General features: G+C 30.2%; 1 protein-coding gene across 2 annotated transcripts; it reads right to left on the reverse strand.

The window, feature by feature from the left end:
- Positions 1 to 14,113: 14,113 nt before the first annotated feature.
- Positions 14,114 to 16,606, reverse strand: LOC129905688 (uncharacterized). Of its 2 annotated transcripts, none has more exons than XR_008770634.1 (4): positions 16,485 to 16,606; positions 15,586 to 15,723; positions 15,373 to 15,522; positions 14,114 to 14,454 (listed from the first exon to the last, which is right to left on the reverse strand). XR_008770634.1 is itself a non-coding variant. In XM_055981227.1 (4 exons), the coding sequence occupies exons 1-4, from the start codon at positions 15,927 to 15,929 to the stop codon at positions 14,270 to 14,272; spliced, it is 606 nt and encodes a 201-aa protein (XP_055837202.1). In that variant the 5' UTR covers positions 15,930 to 16,567; the 3' UTR covers positions 14,114 to 14,269. The 2 variants fall into 2 exon arrangements, 1 of the variants encoding a protein (XP_055837202.1); XM_055981227.1 differs by having other exon boundaries at positions 15,797 to 16,567.
- Positions 16,607 to 18,343: the final 1,737 nt, after the last annotated feature.

An 18,343-nucleotide genomic window follows, 5' to 3' on the forward strand; every position in this document is an offset into this window, starting at 1 on the left:
CATTTTTGTGAATAACTCCGCTAAAAAGAATGATCAGGTGGTGAGAAATTGGGTTTAAGCCTTTTAAATATACCCCTATCGATCCATGAAATAAAAACAGACAGTGCCTCTCAGCGCAAGGTCAAATGACGCTTTGACTGGAGTATATGTATGTAGTTTTAAGTTTTGAGCGGTAGAGTTTATATTTAGTTACTACCAATAGTATTATAAGTAAATGTAAGAAATGCATTGAAATTTGTCTTCTATCTCGCTACCGATTTTTGTTAATAAAAGCATATAAAAGATAAAGACCTGAAATTAGCCGAAGGTTGTGCAGTGCAATAAAGGCATTTTCAAAAGGAATTTTTGAAGTAAATATTTTGTCTGAAGCGAAAAGCTGACGGCGGGAAATTAATTTCCATTTAATTAGCAAAAGGCTATTTGTCTGAAGCATAGTCGGATCCAGGGAGGGGGGGGGGGGGCAGGGGGGCACGTGCCCCCCCCAGAACTTAAAGTTCATACTTAAAGGAAATCAAACTATAAGAGTTTTAAAAATATACACAGAGAAAAATAGACCACATAAAATAGAACAAAAACAATAAGATTTCTCTATGGTTTTCATCCAAGAAGGAAACCTTATTAAAACAATCGGGTTTTCCTTATTGTTTTAAAATCTGCAAAAAAATAAAAAAAACGATGGCCAGGCTGGGAATCGAACTGGAGACTTCAAATCATTAGTCGCCCACCTTACCACCTGAACCAAGCTGCCATGAATATATTGATCGCGATTTTTGTTCTAGTGCTAAGTTGCAAAAAAAAATCAACTTTTCAGTCAAATTTTAATAAGATTTTCTTTATAAAAATAATAAGAAATCTTCTTAAAAAAACCTTATTAATCGTTGATTTTAATAAGATTTCCTTATGAAATGTATGGACGGTAAAACAATATGGCAATCTGTTAGTTTTTAGCGGGTCATATTTTTCTCTGTGTATGAATAATAACAGAAAGAACTTGAGTGAAACTCTTGTCTATTTCTGGCTGAAAATGCGAATTTTGTTGATATTTGCATCCCTTTCCCATGAAAAGCTCCACCTCACAAATAAATAAACGGCTATTTGTTGGGTACACACGAATTTTTTTTTCGATTTAAAAAAAAAGTGAATTTTCAAAGTGATTTTGGTGAAAAATTTTGATATGGACATCGAATGACATTGAATGATATAAAAAAAATAATTGTAGGTATATGCAACTCTATTTTTTCATACAGAGGGGTTAAAAAATTTGCACTTTTTTCGTTGTTTTTTTTTTTAACATTAGTGTTTTTAAAATAGCATAAACATAAACAAAATTGCATAAACCATATATTATAGAACTGCTGGATATGTAGAACAAACTTGCATTTCAGAAGTTTGCTCAAGTTTGCACCCCGAAAATAAAGACCAATTGAAAAAAAAACTCCTCAAAAGCGACCCTTATACTTTTAGATTTTTATAAATATTATTTTATTGAGAAAATTTCTCCAGGGATACCTCTAAAAATATGTAAAAAAAATAGTGTTCCAAATTTCAAAAGATTCGGTGCAGTAGTTTTGAAGTTATGAGGAGCACCGGCGTTGAAAACATTAGTTGTGGGGATAACGATTTAAAGTTTTGAACTCTGGACTAAAAGACTAAAACGTTCCTAAGGGAAGTATTAAAATACTCATAACTTGGTCAATTTGGCTGCAAGAGACCTACAATTTGAACACAATATTCTTGAGGTATAAAACAATTTAACCCCTTGTAGCCCCATGTGACATTTCTGTAATCAACCGAAAAAGATTGCATAAAAGCTCTACAAACTATTTTTTTTTTTTTTTTTGAAGCTTCTAATATTATAATCTTTAAGTATTGCTTTATCGAAATAGTACTTCAAATTTCTAATAAATAGCACCAATAGTTTTTAATTGACAGTTAATGTTGAAAGTTGGGCTTTTTTTGAAAATAAGCAAATTTGTGTAAAAACAACGAAATTCAGAAAAAAAATAGTTTTTGTTAGTAAACCCCACGGGGTTTTATTTTTGGATTTTAGGAAAGTGCCTAAAAATTAATATTAGATAGTTTTTTGCTTGAATTTTTGCATTTTTATATAAAAATAAATTATTTGAACTTTTTTTTTACTCCCAAAATATCGAAATAACTAAGTAAATAATAACTTTATTGAATTTTTAAAAAATACGTGTTTTATTAAAGATAAAGGCCAATCGATTGACTTATTAATTTTTAAATTAACGACCTTGGGTTACAAAAGGTTAATGCAAATAAAAAAAAAAACAAAACTGGGTTTCCCGGCAAAAAAGTATGATTCAGTTTTTTTTGTTATTCTTAGGAACTTTAATATTTATTAGAATGAAGTCTTTAGTATTTGACTAAAAACTACTAGGTCATTAACTAATGCTATAATTATGTCCATAATATTGCAAAATTTTATACAAAATCAATTAAAAAACGTAAACATTTTTTTTTTCAAAATTTCATCTTTAAAACTTAATTTCTCAAAAACTATTTGGTGAAACAACTTAAGTCAAAAAATTAAATAAAGAATTGTACGTGCATTTTCTGATTTTTTATATTTTTTTTCTTCCGGCTAATCCAGGAGTAAGAGGGTTAGCACTTAAGTGGCTTTTACTGTAACAAGAAAATGAAAATTTTTCCTTCCGAATAACTTTTTGGTCATTTGGTACCTATTTGATGTGGGAAATGTGCCTAAATATTTTTGGCCAGGTTTTAGACCACTGTGGGTCGTTAAAATTTTCTGCTTGTTAGTCAGTCGTATGGTACTTCACTTTATTTCTAACTGTTATTGCTGTTTTTTTTTTTTGCCAATCCAATCCCTTGTGCCCCCCCCCCCCCCCCCCCGAAAAAAATCCTGGATCCGCCCCTGGTCTGAAGCGAAAGCTGACGGCGGGGACTTAAGTTCCATTATAGGGTAATTTGCCTGAAGCAGTAGCTGACGGTGGGAGTATTATCTCCATTCATTTTGCCTGAAGCGTAAGCGGACGGTTTAGGGTTATTTGCCTAAAACGAAAGTGGACGGCGGGAAATTAATTTCCATTCTAGGGTTATTTGCCTGAAGTGCAAACAGACGGCGGGAATATTATTTCCATTGTAGGCAGCGTTACCACTTGCAGAAAAAAAGTCGAAGTAGATTTGAAGAAAAAATTGAAGTAGATTGAGAAAAATCGAAGTAGATTTCAAAATATCCTTTTTTAATAAAAATCAATCTTAAATTTATTTATTTAAGTTAAATAATTTAATTAGTTAAAACAACTCAAAAATTTGAATTCCTTCAAACTCCATATTTTTGGTATGAATATATATTATTTTATAACAATTTTTAGTCAAATATTTGGTTTTCTGCAAAAAGAAGTAGAATTGGCTTATATTTTGATAATTTGAAGTATATTGTAACAGAGATTTTAAAATGAAGTAGATTTCATTATTTTTGTGATGGTGCGAAGTAGGAAGTAGATTTAATTTTTTTTTGAAAAAAAGAAGTAGATCTACTTCAATTGAAGTAAAGTGGTAGGTACCACTGATTGTAGGTTATACGAAATACTCTGTTAGTGTGAGGTCAATTAATAATATTTGTATTAAAAATTGTAAATAATTAAAGAATTTTTAAGAATAAAAATATTTATTTTTTTAAAATAAAAATCTTGTCTTTTGGTGTTATTTGGACTTTGATAACCGAATTTTTGCTGCTTTCTTCGGGTTCACCCTGGCCCCGCTGAGTCCTACCCCAGCTGAAAAGAAAAAGCATCACAAACGATATTAATAAAGTTTTGAAAATGTTAGATGGTTTTTTCTATTTTAATTCGGGCTAAGAAGTAGTATCTAAAAACTTGATATTTTTGGTAAGTTATTATTTGAACTTTAATGATTTTGTTTTAATATACCACTTTATTCTGCAATGAATTGAAACTTATGAGTTAGTTTATATATTCTTTAACACAATGCAACAAAAATTGGGTGCTCTTAGGTGCTCTTTAGAGCATCGAGGGTCAATTAGTTTTTTACTTTCTGATAGAAAATACTCCTTACTTTATGCAACGTGTTTTATTTTTAAATTAAATTTACTGATGTTATTAGTGTATTTTATTTTGGGTGATCTTAATTAAGTTTGGGGAAGAGAGAAAAGAAACTGGGAATTGCGTATTAGGGATGAGGAAAAAAATTTGAGAAAAATAATGTCGACAGCCGGAGTACATGCCATTAATCAATTTTTTTAGTTTTTGGTAAAAAAATAAAAATAACAAAAACTAGGTTTATATTGTATTTTCTTGTAGGAATACTCATTTTAAACAGAAATAATAACAAAAACCACGAAAAATAATTATGGCCAGGTTTTTGATGACAATACTCCTATGTGCGACGTGTCGTTGACCACACTTGTCCAAGTTGATTTTAAGGGCGTTCATGAAAGTGTTTGGAAAATTCTTCTTTGCGATGCGGTGAAGTTTCCGTCGTTTCATAAAAAGGTAGGTACTACTGAAATGACTAAAGAGGATGGCATTATATTAAAAAAATAAAAAGTAAAAAATAGCACAACGAAATTTTGAACGAAAAATTTCGATATGTTTTTCGTTTTTTCCGTCGCTTGTTAATTTTTGTGATATTGATGACAAACGAAATGAGATGGTTTGCAATGAAAACACTTTTTGGGTATTTCTGAAATTATCTCAATTTGGGTATAAATATGCATTAAAAAATGTGTGAACCCCAGGGTTGTTAAAATATCAATTGAAAAACAATGAACTTGCAATTTAAAAAATCTTTATTGCAACTGTAAAAAAAATTTAATCAAAAAATAACCGTTTTATTGCAACTGAAAAATATTTGCATTAAGAAAAAAGAGGTTGTCTGTAAAGCCGGTTTACGGACGATGTTTTAACGTGATAACGTCGCACACTGGGGCCTACTATATGGGGAGGATACCCAAAAGTCCATTTCTTAAATTATAACTTTTACGTTTTTTTTTATTTCATAAGTATATGTTCTTCCCTATCTATTTCGAAGCTTTATATCATGAATTAAGCACAACAGCTGAAAAAGTGAAGCATCAAAGTGCAAAGTCTGATACCATTGATTTCATCAAGTTTTAGTGGTTAATCATGGATATAATTTTTTCTTCGTATTAAGTGAAAATAAAAATAACTAAAGATTATCAGCTATGGGCCAAGGTAAGTAGAGTTCACTGAAGTGTTTTTTACAATTATACTTTTGAAAATATCAGAGATATTTGAGGCTAAAGTCGGAGGTCTTTTTTCGAGAAATTGTTGATTTTCCTGGAAATGCGCAAGGTTCTTTTAAAACTATTGCCTGTTTATAATGCATAGGGGTGCTCTTAACACTCTTATATCAAATGAATGGTAATATTATCAGGATGCTTATTAAAATCAAATTTGTATTTGCTCCAGATCAAAAGATATAATCAGTTTAAAAATAAAACTTTATTTTACCGTTATCTCAAAATTGTGACTTTAAAATTGTATGAAATTTTGCAAAGATATAGTCCTGTCTATTATCTATTTACAGTATAAATTTAATTCATTTATCTGTTGGAGAAAAAAAACATGAAAATAATAAAACTGTTAAAAATGGTCAAAAAACTTGGGACAAAAAAAATTGTTTTTCCCGTTATTCGGTCAAAAATCATTTTAAAATACCAATTTTTTGCATATGTATGCGCATGATCATAGACTACATGATCTCTACGAAAAATTAAAAAAAAATAAAAACTCACCCAAAAATACCCCAAAATAAGTAGGTGTGTGTCAAATTGTCAAAAAAAATTTCCCCAACCTATAATCACTAATTCGTCAAAGTTCTACCTCATGTTTTAGTTTTAAAAAAACATTTATTACTTGGTTTTGAAATTTTTTAGAATTTTTTACAATACCCGTGTCAGTCTTGCAATGAATTTATCTATCGATTATAAAAAATTCAACTCTTTAGAAAATAGCCAATTTTTTGCAATTTTGTTTTACCTCTATTTATCCTATTAAATGACGTTATTTTAAAAAATCCTTCATTTGTCTTCAACTTTAGGTTATTATCTTTCAAATAAGCTATAAAAGATATTTGTATCTCTAATAGTTTTTTTTTTTAATTTTATTTTTTTGGTTAAGTATAATAATGGCAGAATTTTGAAAAGCAGAATTTTAAAAAGCAGAATTTTGAAAAGCAGAATAGAAAAAAAAACAGAATTTTGAAAAACAGAATTTTCGTTAAAAAAGCAGAATTTTGACCCGATCCCGATTTTTGCTCTTCAAAATTAAAAACTTTTATAATAAAAGAACTTGATTATTATGATCACGCCTTAAAATTCTTCGAAGTAGAACTAAACTTCTTTGAAGATCAGTTCATTTAAATCAAGGGGCACGGTAGTGCCCAGCCAAGTTCTCTAGCAACTTTGGCACTACACCCTTATTTACAGGAAACAACTCAGGCCATTTTCGACCCCCCTCTAACTTCCACACCAAAGATGATAGAAATTTCAAACTCGCTACATTTGTTGAGCTGGTCAAAACCAAACACCTCGCTTCCTTTCAGCCTCCTACGATGAGTAGTTTCTGAGATATAGGGCTTTAAAAATCGCAAAAACCGTAACTGACTCACTGACTCACTGATTCACTGACTCACTGACTCACTGACAGATCATCAAAATTATGGAGAACTTCCCGATATCGTAGAAACTTGAAATTTTACACGGTGATAGGACTTGTGGTGTATACAAACGAAAAAATCGAGAACTTGAGATTTTCAATTCAGGGGGCGTGGCATCCGCCCATTTCCGCTGAATTTTCATAAAATATTATAGAGCACTTCTGATTATCGTAGAACCTTGAAATTTGGTAGAATGGTAGAGGTGATAGTTTATACAAAGGAAAATAGCTTTAAAAATCGGTAATTTAAAGAAAAATTGTCAAGAGAACAATCAACATTTTATGTATACAAATTTAAAGCCAAGCTTTAGAACTTGGTACACTTTTACATTTCAGTACTTTTTGTGCTAGCATAACTTCAACATAGGAGAACTTGGCTCTTTTTTTAACAGTAATGTTAATGTTGTGATTTGGTTTCCTCAGGTGGGGTCATTACTCTATAACTGAGAAAAACAGAAAGTACTGAACAAAGAATGATTTTTAGTATCGTCTTAATATTCCTTTTTCTTCGAGTATTGTTGTTACTTTCAACAAGTTTATTTTTACAAGTTTTATTTTTAATACCTACAAATATATTTTAAAACCTTAAATTAAATAAATTTGTTTTCATAGCCTTTAAAGAAGAACCCAGAAATTCGTTTTTTGACTGAGTACCAGTATTGCCACTTCGAAAAAAAATTTACACGATAGATCCATAAAAAAATGCAGTAGATTAAAAAAATTCGCAGTAGATTTTAACAAGCAAAATTGCCGTATGTTGAACTTACAGTCAGAATACCTTTCTTTTTACAACCAAACTCATGTACTAAATTTAAATTAAGCATTTGTACTTCCCTTTAGATTTTTTTTTCACAAATCTAGACTCTATCTTTTTATGTTAATCTTGGTGTTTTGCTGCTTTTTTAGAGCTGGTTTTGAGTTAAGAGCAGATTTTGTACATTTCAATACCATTTATTACAAAGAAATTGGTTTATTATTTCCTTAAAACGCTTGGAATTTGATTTGAAGAAATGCAGTAGATTTGATTAAGTGGCAGTAGATTTATTTTTTGTTAGAAATGCAGTAGATCTACTGCGATTGCAGCAAAGTGGCAACGCTGCATGAGTACTTTCTGTTGTAGATATCTACAAACAATGATTTTGAGATTTTCCTCAACTACACCATTCAAACGATTTTCGATCATGGTTGATCTTAGCAATACGTTTTGACTCTATTCAACGTTCTTTCAACCGAGCTTGTGGTACACGGTAAGGAAAGGGCAATATGGAGATGGAGAGTAAGTTTCGTTGTCGGGAAAAGTCGTCTGCTTCTTGTACGATATCGTATAAATCAAGCTTTTGGAGATCTTCGGTAATTAATTTTTTATCTTTCCAAGGAGTGTACCACAGTTAAGTCTCTCCAGCAATTTTTTTAATCCGGGGTAAAAGTCGACAAAATTTTTTTGATTTTAACTTATAATTATTTAAGCTTAACTTAAACATAGGTATTCACTGGATGCAAAATATGTAAATAGAGAATATGTTGGTATGTTGTCATCTGGAAATCTTGATTGATGTAAATAGAGAATATGCTGGTATGTTGTCATCTGGAAATCTTCGTTCAAGAGAAGATATCACGAATCTAAAAAACTCAAACTCAACGGCGGCGGCGGGCGTTAAATGAATGATGGTTTGAGCGATGTGGTTGGCGTTTGACTATTCTTGGTGTTTGCAGTTCTACTTCAACTTCTTCAGTCATAAGTTCTTCTACTCCCGAGTCCGTTGCCATATTAATAACACTGGTCTGCAAAATTTAACTTTTTTTTTCTCCTTCAAATAATGTTTTGATATTATGAAAGATTAGACTTTCCTGAATCTAAATCTGGTTTAAGAAAAATTCTATCAGGTACCATTGTTGTAAAAATGATTTTTGAAAAATGTGGGTAGTTTCTAAAAAATCACCCTTTTAGATTAATTTGAACTTGTATAAAGTTAAAACTACTGTCGCATTGAGCTCAAATTTGAAGAACTTATTCCTCATAATATGATCTATCGATTGACACCAAATTATGTCCTTTTACATTAATGTTTACTCATATTTTATTAAAATACTGATTGACAAAAAAAAGCAGAAATATCGAATGCCTTCACTTTTTAGTAAATCCTACATGAACAAAAACACCTTAATTAAAGAAAATGTAAATATCAACACCAATTATATTTAAAAAGTTAAATATGTAAAGAAAACCATAATAAAATACATTAAAAAAAATTTTTACGTGTTTTGTAATTTTATATACAATTTTTCTATTTAGAAATATCGTATTTGTAATAAACCATTCGATAAACTGCCTTGTAAAGCTTCAGATTTGTTTCTCCTAGTAACAATAGTACACTTTTCTTATAGTTTTTCATGTGCTGAGTTAGAATCCGAAGTCAAAAAAATTCTATCACGTCACGATTTTAAGATATTCGCATTAAAGTATCACAAAATCAAGTTTTTTTTTTAGAAAATCTCAAAAAAAGTACTATATCGCAAAAATCAGAGCTGACCGAAATTTTTTGAGTTCGGATTCAAAGGAGAAAGATATATTAATTTTAAGAGATCAGTTTTTTTTTATGGTAAGATATGCCAAACCTACTAAACTTACTTAAATTAAAATATCTCGGAGATGAAAATAGATATTGAGAAGATTGAAATTGAATTTGAAAGAAAAAAATAAGTTCTTTCATAAACCGTTACAATTTTAATTGAAAAAGATTACATTATGCCAAAATATTTCTTAGAAAACAGCAAAAAAATGGGGTTTCAGATTTTCTAACGGGAATATCTAAAAAAAACGTGACGTGCTAGATCAATTCTGACTTCAGATTCGGAATCAGCATACAAAAATCCTTTAGAAAAGTATAGTTTTATTTGAAGGAGGATTTCCTTGCAGACCAGTATAATTGTATGAATACCTAACCTATGCTTGGTGTATGCAAGGAGGCCTAATTTTTTGGATTGCAAAATGTTCACAACTCGTCCAAGACAATCTGAATAATATTTTTCTATATGAGGATTAGGCATTTTAATAGTAATAGGAATATTAATAGTATGTAGTAATAAAATATTTTGTTTCTAATTATAACGGACTTGGAGAAACCCACTGCCCTAAAAAAGGCTAATTAAAATCATTTTAGGTAATCATTTTTTTTTTTTTTCAATGGGGTCAAACATTTCTAGGGGGTCATTATATTTACTAAAAAAGAGGTACAAGTCGTTCTGATTGCTTCGTCTATATTATGTAGATACTTCTCCATGAATCCTCGGATACTGTGTCATAACGTTCGAGAAGTCATTTTTCATTAAGTGGCTTTGCCTATTGTTTCAATGTTATCATTTTTGTGTATATCTATTTTAGGTTTAGTCTAAGAGCCCAGAGCAGATTTTGGGAGTTTTTGGATAACCGAAAATGGGTCATATGTATGTGTAGGTAATAGCGTCCTGATGAAGAATTCGAGAGTCTGGCAGGTTTATTTCACGGCATTCTATGGTTTATGGGGAGTTGAAAAATGCATTTTTTCCGATTTTTGTGTCGAGTATATAACCACTTAAATTCATATAGAGCCCATAGAGGGCGATACCTTGATTGCAATAAATTCGGTCCCAGACGTTTTATTCGCGGCATTACCATTGCCAGACGTCCTTGAAGATTAGCGAAATAGCGATTTTCATACAAAAGTCAGAAAATTATTTTTTGCAAGATATATAACCGACTGGTGGTACCTTTTAAAAAATCACCACTACCCCCTGATAGGAAATAAATTAGTGTCAGACGTTTTAACCACGGCATTACCCCCGCCAGACGTCTTTGAAGAGGTACCACCAGACGGTTATACATCTTGCAAAAAATAATATTCTGACTTTTGTATGAAAATCGCCATTTCGCGACTCTTCAAGGACGTCTGGCAATGGTAATGCCGCGAATAAAACGTCTGGGACCGAATTTTTTGCAATCAAGATATGAATTTAAGTGGTTATATACTCGACACAAAAATAGGAAAAAATGCATTTTTCAACTCTCCATAAACTATAGAATGCCGTGAAATAAACCTGCCAGACTTTCGAATTCTTCATCAGGACGCTATTACCTACACATACATATGACCAATGCCGTCTTTACCATAAGGGCACACGGGGCCCGTGCCCAGGGCCTCCATTCTCAGGGGGGCCCCGAAGGAACGAATATTATATTCTCAAAACATTTTTGTCGGTCAGACCATCTACCAAAAAATTTTAAACAATCAAATAAATTTTTTTCTACACCTATACGGAAAATATATGTTTTCAAAAATAAAACAAACTGTGTGACGTTGTATGCGGACAAAATTTTAAATCCAAATCACCAAACCCAAATTCAATTTTCAAAAAAAAAAAAAAAATAAGACAATAATATTTTCAAAAAACAAGAAAAATACTTTTTTTTCCACTATAGGTAAGATTACACTGGTTAACAAGGGTTCTGTTGCCGAAACAAAAATATACTTTTCTGAAGGTTTTCAGTGTGCTGAACTCGAATCCGAAGTCAGAAAAAATTGATCAGCTCCCGTTTTTGAAATATTACCGTTAGAAAATGCAAAAAAAACTTTTTTTTGACTACTTCGGACCTTATTCTTTAACATAAGGAAAATTGTTGGAAGATATTTAGTAACGGTTTCTATAAGAACTATTTTCCTTCTTTCAAGAACTTTTTAAATCTTTCCGATATCTTTGTTATTGCACGAGATATCTTAAAATGAAGTTAGTGGCTTTGGCTTTATACAGGGTGTCCCAAAAGTAATGGATCAAACGAAATATGCTGATAGGCCAACTTTAGGGCTCTCAGAATTTGGTAACTTGTTTATCCCAAATCCTTACGGTTTTCGATTTAATGCAGTTTTTGTGAAATTTCGAAAAATCCTGACTTGGCAATAGTATTTTGCTTCCTCTGCCCATAATTGATTTTTGTTTTTTACAATTCTTTCACTAAAACATTGCCTAATAATAAGAAATAACTAATTAATCAAAATATTTTTTATTTCATATGCCATTTTGCTGCAAATTAATTAACAGTTCCATGTTTAATAAAAACTCAATTTCTTACTTTTATTTCAGACCATCATCCCAAAAAAAATTTGTATGGTGTGACACTGGTTTATTATTTTAAAAACTTGCCGTGTTATTGCAGTTTTCAAAAATGTAAAAAAGTTTATAAAGTTGAAATTAGAACGAAAGATATTACAATTTGAATACAACAAAACAGGGCTTTTCAGAGAAAAATAACAAAGAAAAATAAACAAATTTTCTCGACTGTTGTTTGTTTATTTATTTTTGAATAAAAGACTCGATTTTTGTTTGTTATTTTGCTCTGAAAACCCCTGTTTTGTTGCATTCAAATTGTAATATCTTTCGTTCTAATTTCAACTTTATAAACTTTTTTACATTTTTGAAAACTGCAATAACACGGCAAGTTTTTAAAATAATAAACCAGTGTCACACCATACAAATTTTGTTCGGGATGATGCTCTGAAATAAAAGTAAGAAATTGAGTTTTTATTAAACATGGAACTGTTAATTAATTTGCAGCAAAATGGCATATGAAATAAAAAATATTTTGATTAATTAGTTATTTCTTATTATTAGGCAATGTTTTAGTGAAAGAATTGTAAAAAACAAAAATCAATTATGGGCAGAGGAACAAAATACTATTGCCAAGTCGGGATTTTTCGAAATTTCACAAAAACTGCATTAAATCGAAAACCGTAAGGATTTGGGATGAACAAGTTACCAAATTCTGAGAGCCCTTAAGTTGGCCTATCAGCATATTTCGTTCGATCCATTACTTTTGGGACACCCTGTATATCATAAAGGATATAATGACGTTATAATTTCTATTTTAGATATAATGAGCCAAACAACCGAAGATATCTCGGGCAGTAAAAAAGATATCGGAAAGATTTAAACAGGTCTTGAAAGAAGGAAAACAGTTTTTATAGAAACCGTTACTAAATATGTTCTAAAAATTTCCTTATATAAAAGAATAAGGTCCGAAGTAGTCCGAAGTAGGATTTTTTAACGGTAATAATATTTCAAAAACGGGGGCTTATCAATTTTTTCTGACTTCGGATTCAAATTCAGCACACCGAAAACCTTCAGAAAAGTATATTTTTGTTCTGGCAACAAAAAAAAATTTAATTTTATTAACCAGTGTTATTTATTATTTATTAATAAAAACAACGAATTCTCTTCCATTATCTTTTTCCTTAAATAATAATTTCGTTTGAAGTTTCCAAAACTGTCAATTTTGTAGTGCGTGTTGAAATCAGTGTAAAAATATGAGTAGATTCGTATTAAAAGACGAAAAAGAATCAATTCGTCGGCAAAAAACATCAATACTTTTTCCGTTGGAAAACGTTTGAGAAAAAAGTATTGCCGGCTCGTCGACGGTACATCAATGTTTTGGTTCAATGGAAAACGCCATGGTACAATGGTTTTAATTTGAATTGCGAATTGCTCTCGTATTTAAAGATTGACACATAAAATTCATTGAATAACTTTAAAAAAAATTGTTTTTCAAAAAAAAAAAATTAATTTTTTTTGTTTAATCCAAAATAATTTTTTTTTTAATTTTTTTAGTTTTAATATCAGTATAAACCTTTTTATGTAAAAATTTTCATTAAAATCGGTTTTGTCGTTTTCATTAAGAAATCGGTTCTATGGCAAGTACATAGGTACCGTTAATAACGGTCCAAAAAATATTTTTCTTCTTTCAAAAGTGCGGCCTTATTTTTAGCAAAACATATTTTTTTTTTCAAAGCAAAATCGTTATCCGTTTTTGAGAAAATTGCAATATCTCGAAAACTTTATACTGGAGATATCCTTTGAAAAAGAGACATTAAAAGAAAAAGGCAAAAAATAAAAAAAAACGGCTCTTGAAAATTACGTAGAAATCGTCTGTACCGAGTTTTTAGCAAATCTATCAATCCGTTTGAGCTCTTTTTTCCAATTCTTCAAACTGAAACCTATAACGGATACAGGGTACAATTATTGGTAGTGGAAACGATGTATGTCTCGATGCATGTATTATTGGCACCCCCTTTACTTTATATGAAACGATATATTGGCATCCCTTTTTATCCATAACCATTGCCTTTAAGCCAACCATTGTACTTATTTTACGTTCCAAAAGGGCCCCCAAATTCTTGTGTGCCCAAGGGCTCCAGGATAGTTAAAGACGGCCCTGCATATGACCCATTTTCGGTTATCCAAAAACTCCCAAAATCTGCTCTGGGCTCTCGGTCTAGTTTTAATACATGGTTTTTTAATACGCCCGCCACCCTGGTTATATGGCAAGTCTGATAGTCGTAACAAAAATATTATGTCAAGAAAAATAATATTTAAAAATTTAGATACCTATTCAGGATTTTTTTTATTTTAAATTTTAGTAGGGTAAACTGAGGTGAATTTAGAAAAAAGTTAATAAGCTTTACACCTTAAAAGATGAATAAATGTAAAAAAAAAAACTAAATATCAAGAAACAATTCCAGCATATTAACTTTTATCTTTAAACAATTTGAAAGTAATTATTGTATTCTCTGGCCCTTTTCCGCCTCTGATCCAATCCGTATATCTATTTTCGGTTTTTCTTTTTTTATTTGATTTTGCCTAAGTTCATCAAGTTGTTTTTGCAGCTCCTTTATTTCTGCAAGAAGACTTAGCAACGTTTTGTCTGCAGTTGCTCTTGGATCAATCGTCCAATCTGTGTTGGCTGAAATAGAAGAACACACATGTATGTAAGCTATTAGTTTATAGAACAAAGAACTTGAATAACTTAAAAGGAAATACGTTGAAAAAGTTTCCGTAAAAAATTGATAGGTATAGTATCCTTGGCATAAAAGTACCTATACTTGAGTTAAAAATGCTACTAAATAAATTGGTGCATTTCTGAGAAAAGGCAACACTGGTCGGTTTTCATTTTTTTTTTTATTTAATTCGAAAGCCAAGCCTAATTTTCAAATAGTACAAAGACACTTTTCATAGCAAATTAAATGTTCTATCAAGTTAAGGTGGTTAAAAAAATTTTAAAATTAGTTATGACCAAAGTTCTAACCTAAAATCAATGAAAAAAAAGTTCAAAAATTGAGGATTTTATTTTTACTAAATTAGGGGGCATTTAGTGTATAAACTCGGTACCTACGTTCAAATTTTGTTCTTATAAAATAAAGTAGAGGTAAAATTAATTAATTAATGCTAATTTTTAAAAAGGTACATTTTTGTCGTTTCTTAACAAAAAAAAAAAAAATATTAAAAATTGCATATTATCAAAAGATTATACCCCTACTTTATTTTATTAGAACAAAGTTTGAACGTATCGGGTTCAAACACTTAATGCCCCCTGATTTAGTGAAAAAGAAATAAAATCCTCAATTTTTGAGCGTTTTTTTTTTTTTTTTCATTGATTTTAGGTTAGAATTTAAGTCAAAACTAATTTAAAAATTTTTTAACCACCTTAACTTGATAGAACATTTAATTTTCTAATCGACCAGTGTTGCCGTTTTAACAAAATATGCTGGTGGTTTTCATGCTAAAATTTTACATTTTACAGTTTTTTTTTTTTTTTTTTTCAAAAACTACGAACTACATACACAAAAATATCATGTTAAAATCGAAATCACTCTTTACTCACAATAAACATTGAGTGGACAGTTGTAAAACCATTTAGCTGAATTTCTTTCAGAAGTACCAAAGCTAAAATAGTTTATATTCACGGGATTCGGATCAAAATATTTCAAAAGGGGTACTGAATAGCCGGGTATATTTACAATAAGTTCCCCTTCTGAAAATAAAATCACAAATATAGTTAAGTTCAAATATTTGTATTTAAGTCAATCACTTTTACCGTTGTTTTGAATTATTTCAACTGCTATTGGATCCGAAGACGATAAGATGTTGGGAGAATTAACTTCAGTATTTCTAGAAATTCCTATAGACTTTCCAGCACTTATCCAAGAAAGCGTATTTCGATAACCACCAAGAACTGTAAAATTATAGAAGTAAATTTGCTTTAAGAAATTTTTAATCACGAAAAAAAAAAGACATCAATATGCTACCGATCTCATAACCACGACCAGGATGCATAATTAAGGAACTCTCAAGAAAACCGATTTGAAATTTTAAAACAGGGAATTCCCAATTGGGGTGATTATTTTCAGAAAGCAATATGTGGGCCTCCATCGAAGCCATTACGTAGAATTTCAAATGTAATCGTTCATTGTGTTTTTTCAAATTTGTTTTTACTGAACTAACTTCAAAAAAATCTCTATAACCATATTTTCTATCTCCTAAATTATGCACATTACAAGATTCTAAATTTTTATTTGCATTACAAAACTGAATAAGAATAACAACAATTGGTATGACATAATTAGATCCAGCAAAAAAAAAAAAAAGAACTTGTTATTCATGCGTAATACATATTATTTATGTTCATAAGTAAAGGATAATATAAAAAAAAAATCACTGTTCTGCGTCTGCCTGCCTAGCATTTTTTTTTCACACATCCCATGAATGAAACAACAAAAATGTATCTCCTTTGCCGTCTGGTTTTTTGCGTCGTATTCTTGTGCATAGAGGTATTTCTTTTCTCTATCTTCTTGTGTGGCTTTCCATTTTGTTTTTGTTTTTGTTTTCTTTTTTTGCTTCACTTTGAGGGAAAAAAGAGTCGAAGAGCAAAAATGTTATTCAAAGCTGTGAAATCATGGCAAAGAGAAGTGCACTAATACATTCAAATTCATTTACATGAGATTTAAGTTGGCTGCTTGGGTAGACCTGCCCTTAAGATTCATGTTTTCAACCGTAGTCTTGACTAAATCGCGAGCGACTGATCTTAAATGGCTGCTTTTGAATTGAACTTTTTTGACTGTTTTCGTGATAAGAAACATAATTCTATAGGTTGATATGTGCTGAAGTTGCGATATAAATAAACGTAGGGTCAACCAAATTGATTATGATGTTTCGAATGATAGTCTTATTTGTCTTCCAATTAAAATAATTTTAAGAAGATTTTTGGGATCAAGTTCAACAGACAATTCTAATAAAAAATAATTTTTTAATCTTAATCTCATTTGTTTTAATATTTGATTCGTTAAATCAGAAATCCCCGTTTTGTTTTTTTTTTTTTACATAGTAGGTACAAATTTTATTATGTTGCTTATTTAATCATTATAAATAAAATATATTTTCGAGAGTAATATACATAGTTGATTACAACAAATTGATGGGGCTCTCCCAAACCAATGGCGACAAAAAAGCGTTCCACGACATTCAGTTACACTTACCGAGCGTCTCATGGGATTCCCCCACAACAAAAAAAGGCGGTAGATATTTGAAGTCGGCGAGTTGTAAATGTAATAATCTTAATCACACTTCATAAAGGTCAACTGATTATATTATTCATAAGAAAATGAGTCAACCATGACTTTTAAAACAATCTCGTAAAAGACAATTATATACCAACAAGCTATAAGTATACTAGTAAATATTTATTCGGTATTCTATGAACAGAAATTCTCAAAAACTCTCCACTAACCGATAAAAACACAATTTCTTTGGTATGGGAGTATTTCAGAATATATGCATCACATTATTTATTCTTAATTAATCAAAAACTGGAAAATCAAGTGGTGAGATATAATTTGTTATAAAAATAGATTTAATAATGTTAACAATAGAAGCAGTGCCGTATGCAGGGGGATTATTATAGAACAGTGCAAATAGTTGTTGACAAAAAAAAAAATTGATTAGATAATTGAAAAAATCGATTGGATGAAATCATATTGTCGTAGGTAAGTATTGTGGGCGGAGGTAAGAAAAGAAGCGCGATTGTAACTTTTTTTTACATATACCTCAAAAATATTGAGAATAATATACAAAAATAATAAATATATACAGCCTTATTTATTAGATTTCGCTAAACAGCTCTAAAGGGCTGCATAGTTATACAATGCATAAAGTTTTACGTAGCCTCCAGGGGCGGACTGGGAGTCAAAGGGCCTTCCGGGACTTTTAGGAAAAGGGCCACAAAATACTTACATAATTATTTACTTACTCGAAATATTTAAAAATAAAAGTTGATATGCAGAAATTGTTTTTTTATATACAGTGGTCGAAAAATAATTAGAAACAAGCTCTTTTTTTTCAAAATGTATGTATGTTCTTAATATAAATAAAAAATATTAGAAATATTTTTTAACAGAGACATTTGAAAAGCTTGATGTTTTATTAACGATCTCGTCTTTATTGCACCTTCTTTTTCTAAAATATAAGGGGTTGGTCTGTCAGGAATATTTGTTAAGGACGTTTTATCTATTTTTTTGGAACATGTGGCATTTTACGAGGACTGCAACCACATTAACTGACTTATAGAAATTAGTCGGTGATAGTCCTTTTTATTAATTGTAGGTACCTACTTTTAATTAATTGACCAAGTTTGGAAAATGTAAATGCTAAAAATCATTTATTTTTTCAAATAAAAGCATTTATTTTTAAAAGTTTTCGTGAATTTATCCAGTGCTTTTGTTTGTCATGTTAAAGCTTCACAAGAAAAAGTTTTTTGAATATTGAACCCTTTAAAATTTCAAAACTTTTAATAATTACAT

Source organism: Episyrphus balteatus, chromosome 1 (genome assembly GCF_945859705.1).
Source record: "Episyrphus balteatus chromosome 1, idEpiBalt1.1, whole genome shotgun sequence".
In the NCBI taxonomy this organism is placed as follows: Eukaryota; Metazoa; Arthropoda; class Insecta; order Diptera; family Syrphidae; genus Episyrphus; species Episyrphus balteatus.